Here is a 9,116-nt window from a genome sequence, read left to right as displayed (position 1 = left end):
GTTTTTCCTTATCCGCTGTGAGGGTCCAAAGGACAGAGGGATGTCGTATGCTGTAAAGCCCTGTGAGGCAAATTGTGATTTGTGATATTGGGCTTTATAAATAAAATTGATTGATTGATTGATAAGTTAGCAGGTACTAGGCTTGGCCCGTCTCTGACGCACCAAACAACGCACGAGAAACCCTAAAGACCTTTGCACTGAGTCCGCTTTATTCATCATTAAAATTTTCTGTGTTTTTCGCATGTGTCAGAAGCCTTTACAGACGTTTGACCAAGAATCAGTTAAGAGAATGTGACGAATCCTCTGCAACAAGACAGAGGAACAGGACGCACAGAAATACATAGTTCACTTTCAACAGGTCAGACAGTAATATTTGGGTGGATGATGATGAAGAGGAGGAGGATGTGGACTGCACACAGGATGTGGAGACAGAGGAAGAAATGTGTCTTGTCATTTTGTCACATACTGCGAATTTTCGCAAAGAATAGAACAATAAAATGCATTAGAATCAGTGTGCAAGGTTTCTGTGCGTAACGATTTTTTTCAAAGGACAATTAAATAAATGCATCTGTAAAAAACGGAATCAGTGTGCAAAGGCCTGACGTTGTAACTTAAAAACACATAAACTAGCTTTATTCTGTGTTTTAAGGATTTTTATTCTCCATTTGTTTGTTTTAAAGAGGAAGAGACCTTTACGAATAATTTGGCTCCTGATAAAAACCTCCCAAACAATGAACACTGAAGGAATTCTAGTTTCAGCTGGTTGCAATGTGTAATCCTCACCACTAGATGCCACTAAATCTTACATACTGGACCTTTAAGAACCAATGACCTACAAGACAAAGTATGTGCATTGAGGTGTCCACATATTTTTGGTCATATAGTACATGTCTCAGTGTGTTGTACGTTTCTGGTCCTTGCTAGGAGGAGCATTATTTGTGTGACCACGTACTAAGTGGACCAAATGAAAGTGTTTTACTGACCCTCATTTTATTTTAAGTTATAAAACAAAGAAAACAACTGAGCACAAAAAGGAACAAACACTGCTTTGGGATCACAGAGAAAGGTTTTCTGGACACTATTTTTTTTCTGCTCCAGATCCAAGAACAACAATTGATAGAATTGAGGTAATCTGTTTATATATCAGAGGAAAAACATACATGCATTCCAAAAAGTTGAGTGGCATTCCTCTTTAATTCTACATCTTATTTCATACAGAAAATATGCCACGTAACGCGTTGCAATCACAAGTCTTTATTCTCTGAAAAGAAACTAGCCTCACAGTGTCTAACTAATACACCATAACATGAAACAACCCCTTCGTCTGTAAGATATGTGCTTATTTTGTAAAATAATGTTCGTCAGTACAAGATAATCTGGAACTACATAGTTTTTGCTCATTTTCCTAGCTGGATCGTCCACATTAATCTGCCTCCAGAGTTCTGGTCATCGTTTGTCCATTTTGTAGCCCTTTGAAAACTCAGGAAGTACTGGTAAACAAACCGTCTGAGGATCCCTGATCAGGTCATGCTCTCTTAAAGTTCAGTATGTGGGCAAATAAAGGGATCCGGCTCTCAAATGATATGAAAAAAAGGACTTTCCACCGTGAGTCACAGTTATAAACTCCTACGTACAGTACATACCCTGAATGCCTCACACAGATTGAATAGTTTCAGATCATTTGCAAGACCCATTTAAAGGAGTACTGAAAATTCACTGGCAAGGATCTTTGTATATTTTTATATGTCAGAAGGCCATGCTTTTTAGAGATTACACAGTAACGATAGAAAGGTCTAATCTAATGCTTATTATGATTTATCTGTGTGTAATATTAACTCAGCAGCTAATATTACCAGTGTGTCATGGATGAGTGCTATTAAAAAAACGACAGCAAGAATGATGACCAGGACATGTAGCAAAGGGATGTTTAATGATTTCTTTGGACAATGAAATGCACATGTCCATTGTTGATGTAATACAAACAAGAGAATAAGAAAATCAACAACTTGGTGTCGTGTCAGCATTCCCAGTTCAACGTCATTTCTCGTGTGATGTTAACTAAAAGATTCAAAATGGAGCAGGACAAGATGTCTGGAGTGTCACGCAAGGACTGACCAGTAGGGGGAGAGCCAGCTCTTACTTAAAAAAACACCACCACCACCAAGAAAATAAAAACCTAGTGAGTCAACCTACACTTGTGCACGAGTATCTGCTATGCCTAGTTTCCACTCATGTACCCTTTGGCACTTGTGTTTCCATTTGAGAAACGTGGAGATTATTTCAGTCCCACACTCAAAGCGTCACGAGCTGAGACAGAGACGAGGCATAGCGTATATCTGGAGTGATGCAAACACAAACTTGGCTGAGAATGCGCACACAGACAATTTATGAGCAGATTAAATAAAATAAAAAAGAAATCACTTTAAATAAAAGCTTCATCAAATGACACTGAAATGTTGGTGATCGTTGCCGTCTTGGCACAATATTTAGTCCCTCGCAGCACCATTGATTATTATAACTACAGAAGTCAAGACATGTTTAGGTCGACCTCTAACGTGTCAATGACAGTAAAATTTAAATTAAAAAACAATGTACCACAGTTCATCCTCAACAAATGGGTGGGAGTTCAAGCTGCTAGAAAGGGCAACGACTGCCGTTATCAGCAGTCAAATTAAGCCTTTACTTCACTGCACCAAACCTTTTCTTGTTTAATAGGTCTGGATTTAAAATATTGGTCGATGGCTCTGAGCACTGGGTCAGTTAATTTGTGGTTATACAATAAATAATCCATCCATAGTGGTTTTCTACTGTTGAGTTTGCATTCAACCTGAGATTTTAATCATTTCAAGGGCAGTCAGTTCATACAAGAAATAAACATTCATCCTTCATGCTAAGAAAGTTTTATTGGAAATGTTAAATAATTTAAGACTGGGTACCTACTGCATTGCTCGCTCTTGTACGATTTTTATTATTGCTATGCTATTCCATTTCCTTTCCAGTGGCACGTAAACCCCCACCCTATCACACGTCGTCTGGTTGAATGGGAATGCCTTTATCGAGTGGTGAATGTCTTGGTCCCCTACATCGCGTGCGGATGCAGTGAAAGTCTGAATGATTTAGGCAAACGAAGGTGAGCAAACTTGATCCGAGGTGAATGGAAAAAAAGTGCAGTGATCAAGTCGAACATGAGCTGCATACGAGTTCATACATTCCTCTGTAGCTCACTGGCAGGACAGTCATTCCTCACATCCCTTCACGAGAAAAAAAAAAAAAAAAACTAAACAAATGTAAGACTAACGATGGGTGTTCACAGACACAGACTGTGTAGTGTGCGTTTGTGAAGAGGAGAGATAGAGAGAGGTGGAGTGAATGATTGCATCAAGTGCTAATATATCATGACAGTACATGTACTCGATCTATAAAAAACTACCTTGGTACTGAACACTGACCTCTTTCTAACAAATAATCTGGTATACAACATTTACAAAATGAACATTGTAATAGTGTGATATTTATAATATATATGCTACTGCCTTCCTCTGGTTCTCTGCATTTTTAAACCTCTGAGTACATTAACACCATCTCATGATGCGCACACGGTAAAGCGTGCACGCCACACCCGACGAGTGGCAGCCTAATACAAATAGAGAACAGGAAGACTCTGTGGACAGTGAGTACACCTGCATGTGTGTCCTGAGTGTGTGTGGATGGTAGCTCAGCTCGTAAACCAGGCAGCCACAACTTGCCGGTAGACTCAGCAGTGAAGGGAGTTTTTGAGAGAGTAAACTTCTGGGATACCAAGATTCTTCAGCTCACAAGGTACAGGATGTCCTTATCCAAGATACTTGCACATTTAAGACAGTCCTGATATACTTTAGGAGATAATAATTATTATAATGTCAATAATAACAATAATAACAATAGTATTAAACATCTGTCAAGGTTATTTTTGTCCCATGGCAGCAGGGTGATGATCTGCATTATTCTGGATTGTTTCGGTGCCCTGTGATCCCCCGCGTTTCATCAGCTGTGCTGCTACGAGGGATCGGACTCTGTGCATCCGTTGTACATCTGTGTGTTCGTCTCTGTTCTGTCTGTGTGTTTTTTTGTGTCAATGAATGTCTGAAGTGAGTCAGGGTTTTTCCTCGATGATCGGTGCTGGTTCACTCTCAGAGACGGGTTTGGGCCTCGGGGACGTAGATTTCAATGCTGTCAGCGCTTTCCGTGGCGGAGTTCTGTCGTACTGACGCCGCGCGCTTCGCTGCCATCAAACGTTTCCTGGCTTCTTGCCGTTGTTTGTCCACGGCTGAGTCCACGCTCCTGTCCTTCCCCGCTGACAGCTTGGGTTTAGTCTGCTTCTTTGGCACAGATGATGGAAGCTGCTTGTTTTCATCCTGAAGAGATCATATCAAGAAGGAGAAGGGATAAAGTACGGTGTGGTACAAGATGAAAACACAACCTCCAGTGGTGCTGATGAACTCTCATTTGTAAGCTATTAAATGCCAACTATGAGCCCCATATTCCCCTGTTTTTGTGTCTAGGTGACTAATGGACTATTGAGTGAAACCGCTACAGCTGGCAGCTGCAAAATAGGTTGCAATGTAATCCTTCTGCGCACTGTCAATTTACATGCACTAAAAGTGCTTGTTTTTGCCACTGACAGGCTCAGATTGTTATTTTAAGTGTCTGACAACCTACTGAAAAGGATCCCTACAGAAACAGACCTTTTTTTTGAAGAGTAAAGTCCTTTTCGTTTAACTAGAAACAGTCTCAAAATCACTAACGCCAAACCCACCTAACTCCATTTAAATAAACAGTATTTCAAAGTCGATGGAAACAAAATAAAACCTGCAAAAACCATCTTTGTTCGTCTTTCCACTGTTGGAACAATCACCAACACTGGTTTGGTTTAAATAATGATGTGAAAGTATCGGATATGGAGCGAGAGGAAGATCAGACATCAAAAACAGACTGTAGAGCCAGAATATCTTTACATCTACCAGGTTGATTTAAGGGTTTATTTTGACCAATCCAGAGTTGGTGATTGTTGGATGAATAAAAAGAGGGACCCAGACGCCTTTTGTGAGTTATATTTTGTTTCTGTCCCTCGAGTGTGTTTTACAAAGATAAAATTAGTGTTCATTTAAATGGTTTCTGGTTAGAGCAATATAACGGTTGTTTCTGGTTTGTAACAAACAGGTCTATGTCTGTAGGGATCCTTTCGATAATGTTGTCAGACCCGTGTAAACTGACGGTGCACAAATGCCCCTGTTGGTGACATTACATGGCTGCTGCTGACTGCAGCTGTCTCACTCAATACTGGACCAGTTTCAAAAACTGTTGTTCCCATGAGTGACTTAGACACAAGAACATGTAAGAAAAGGGTCCAATTTGAAAAATGTCGAAGTTACCCTTCGATTATCAAGTCAGTGTAAAGGTTTGATTTTAGGACTATAAACGCTTTTCATTATTGATTTATTTGCTGATTATTTTCTCGATAAGTCACTTCGTCTATGAAAAATGTCTTTTTATCTCCCACAGCCAAAGCTGACAGCATCAAATAGCTTGTTTCATCGGACAAACAGTTCAAATCCTCAAAAGATGACTAATTTACAATGATACAAAATCGAAAACAACTCTATTCAAGTTACTTCTCTACTCTAAAAACCTTCAGTATAATTAAAACTGTCTGGCACCAATCATCACCTTCTTCTCTGATTTCTCAGGAAGTTGCCAGTTGTTGGCTTTCAGTTGGTAGAGCTCATCAAACTTCATGCTGATGTCTTCTATTGAGAGTTGTAGCAGATCCCAGAACCCTGCGAGGTCCTGCGCTGTTGGTCGTGGGTTGGCATTTACGTTCTAGTGAGGGGAAAACGAGATGGTACAGAAAAATGGTCAAATCAGAGAGATTTAATCACATTTAACCCCACACACATTTCCTCAGCAGCCTCCCTTCAAGCAAATGGATAAGGAGAAATTAAATTTGACACCAATCAACTTGCAGAGATCATTAAATTTCAACACTGTAACAGAGAAAATCTTGCAGGGAGGAACAGCTAGACAATAAAGTCAAGTAAGATAAGTGAACAAAAATCTATCACAGTAAATCTGACAAGATAAATCCTCAAAAATGTCATGGTTCTGCCTAAAAAAAGATCATGTCCTCTCTACATGTAGTGTAACAGGAAGGCTTCTGCATGTCAGTGTGTGCAGGACAAATGATTATGGCAGGAGACAGATGAAAGATAACTGGGTCAGTAGGAGTTTAGGAGGCTAACACAAACATGTAGTTAGTGGGGTAGCATTTCAAGAGAGAGAATCAATAGGATGTAATGAAACCACTCACCAAGTTCTCATTACAGAGCCCTCTGAACTGCTCGAACTTCTGTGTTATGAGGAGCTGAGCACTGCCGACTGCACTGCGGATCGTTCCCAACACTGAAAGAGAAGAATGTGATAAATCATCAACAAGATGTGAGGAGATAGAAATATTTTGAGCCCAAAAAAGATACGTAACTCTACAAAAAGGATGTAAAAAGGCAGCTACTTTGAGATCCAGACAAGGAGAGCTGCATCAAGATATAAGAGGGAGCCACTATGTGGTTTATTCCTGTTGTCTAGTAATGAAATATTTATCTTAACATTTAAAATTAACATTCTGTGACAGTAAATCATTTTCTTAGAGGTAATATATTAACTCAATCTTGGGGAGGTAACAAATTACTCTTTATTCAGCTATTTTCCGCCTCTAATATTTGCATGTAAATGGAAATTCATAATTCAGGTCCGCAGAGAGCAGAAGGAATGATAATCTGACGAAGCCTCTACATCTAGTCTGCTCCTTGCTCATTCATATTTAAGACACTGCAGAGATAGATCTGCCTAAAAGCCTGAGTGGTATTCTGGGAGATGAAAAACTGAAATGACTCTGCGGTTGCTCCGTCACAGCTAAAACAAAGTGTACTCTCCCTCCAATGAGCAGCGCTACTGTGAGTCGATGGCAGTAATGACTGTGTCGAGACTGTGGCTCACTGTCCACGGTCAGCATGGATGAGGCCTGAGCTAACCCCCTGTCTGTGGACTAACAGGGACATCAATTAAATTCTTCATGTTACAGACTCAACAAGCTATTTACTGTACTTTGTCTATTATGTTTATATTGTGGTTCAATTTTACATCTTTCTTTTGTCTTTTACTGTAAAGCCCTCTGTGGAGTCTCATCAAGAAAGATGCTTTTTAAAAATCCTTCTTATTCTTCTCTTACCACCACAATCTGAACTGGAGTATGGGTGACTCTGATTTGCATATAGCTCAGGAAATCAAAGATAAAATGCTATCAGATTTCTGATCTGGCCAACAGAGCTGCATTTACTGTATGGCACTGCTGTTAGGGATGGATAAATGAGAGCTGGCACGATATCATATTTTCACTACACCATTATTGCAGCCACAAAAGTTCATGATAATGCCATTAGGGGTTGTACACATTGAGAGTTTTTTTGCGCCCTCAAATTCATTGTTTTCAATGTAGACGCCCAGCAGGCGTGCTCAAACGCCAGAGTGATGCCGTCGCGGTAAACACACATTCCTGAGTGCCTATGTTTCAGGGCGTGACGGCTGCACCCTGAGATAAACTGAGTTCAACTTTTGGAATGCAGCAGCGCGCACCGCATGTCATGTGACGAGGACCAACCAATCATAACTGACAGATATCTTTTCCTTCTTCCGTAAATATCATATCTGTGGTAAATATGGAAAAGTTGATCATTTTGGTGCAGGGCTGCCAGAGCTTCACATCTGTCCCATGGACGATAGGCCCACACACTTATAAACAGTGCCTTGGAGAAGATCAGCTCTGCACTCAGGTTAACAGGCTATGATAAGGTGCTTGATAGGGTTGCTTAGCAACCTTAGACGCAACCTGCCGCCGTGCTCTTGAAAGCTGGCTGACAAAAGGCACAAAAGTATCACCAAGGGCACGACCTCGCAATTTCCAGGCGGATAAAGACGCAACATGTGTACGGCCCCTTGTAGCGATATCTATAGAAAATATAGGAAAAAAGCTAGCAATCAAATTAATCTTGAATTTTGTTTGTTGTGCATTTTGTCTCTTTTTTGGCAAATGAATTACACTCAAAATACAAGTGTAGCGGGAGGTGGAGAGAGTCTGTAACCACAAATGTGCAAAATTGAAAAGAGCTATTACACTAGATGGATAGTAAAAAGGCCACCAGATGGTGATAAGGGAGGGAGACAAAGCAAGAAATTGTTTTTACACAATATTATCACATGTGTATTATGAACATGACATCAGTATTTCATTTTTTAAGTATAATGGTTATCATCAATACCGATATATTCTCACAACCCTTGGCAAGTGCTGGATTTCGACGTCAGTATTTGTTCAATATAAAGAGTAATCGCCACCAAACCTCCCACACGTGAACCTGACTATTATATTTCTTTTTTTTTTTACTATTCAAAATAAGTAAAATCTTATTTCATTGGAGAGCTGTGTGTAGAGTATTGCTTTGATCAGTGCCTTCTTGCCCTGCCGTCGCTCTCTCTCTGGCTATCATGAGACTATTGCAGTGACAGTGTGACTTCTACTCCAGATAACAGTTGGTGAGAGTCCAACCGCACACATACAGTGACAGAGCTAACCGTTAGCATCACATGGCTAACATTACCTAATGGTTACTAACAAGTGTAATGACAGAGTCAAGCCATTTTGGCAGCCATGTGTCTGATGTTAGCCACTGCTGCTGTGTTAGCTCATGCAAACCAAGCAGACATTGAACTAAATGGGAGCAGAGCGACTGTTTAAACAATGTAAGGCAGCAACAGAAAGTTTGGTGATTTTTCTTGTGTTAACTTTGAATTTATGGTTTAATAGAATTTCAAATTGCACCTGTTTTCTGTTGTTGATCCATTTACATTAGTATTCTTGCATTAGATTTTTTTGTGCAAGTACTCTCACACACTACTATAATAATATAATACCAGTACTCTAAGTTACTTAAAGCTATAGTGCGTAACTTCTACAGGTCCGTAAATGTCCGTTTCACCCAAGCCACTACTAGAGGAGATGACACAATGCTGATTAAGCCGATCGG

At 40.1% G+C, this 9,116-nt stretch overlaps 1 protein-coding gene across 1 annotated transcript in view; it reads right to left on the bottom strand.

Annotated features, from left to right (window-relative positions):
* Nucleotides 1–2,891: 2,891 nt before the first annotated feature.
* Nucleotides 2,892–9,116, bottom strand: part of dlgap4a (discs, large (Drosophila) homolog-associated protein 4a) — a 132,740-nt gene continuing 126,515 nt past the window's right edge. The window contains exons 10-12 of the mRNA XM_050065823.1: nucleotides 6,347–6,438; nucleotides 5,707–5,859; nucleotides 2,892–4,394 (exon numbers count right to left, since the gene is read on the bottom strand). Coding sequence (XP_049921780.1) covers nucleotides 4,170–4,394; nucleotides 5,707–5,859; nucleotides 6,347–6,438 — 470 coding nt within the window. The 3' untranslated portion in view covers nucleotides 2,892–4,169. The remainder of the gene's footprint in view (nucleotides 4,395–5,706; nucleotides 5,860–6,346; nucleotides 6,439–9,116) is intronic.

Source organism: Epinephelus moara, chromosome 16, assembly GCF_006386435.1.
Source record: "Epinephelus moara isolate mb chromosome 16, YSFRI_EMoa_1.0, whole genome shotgun sequence".
NCBI lineage: Eukaryota > Metazoa > Chordata > Actinopteri > Perciformes > Serranidae > Epinephelus > Epinephelus moara.
The sequence above is the reverse complement of the archived record's forward strand: the minus strand, read 5'-3'. Positions and strand labels throughout refer to the sequence as shown.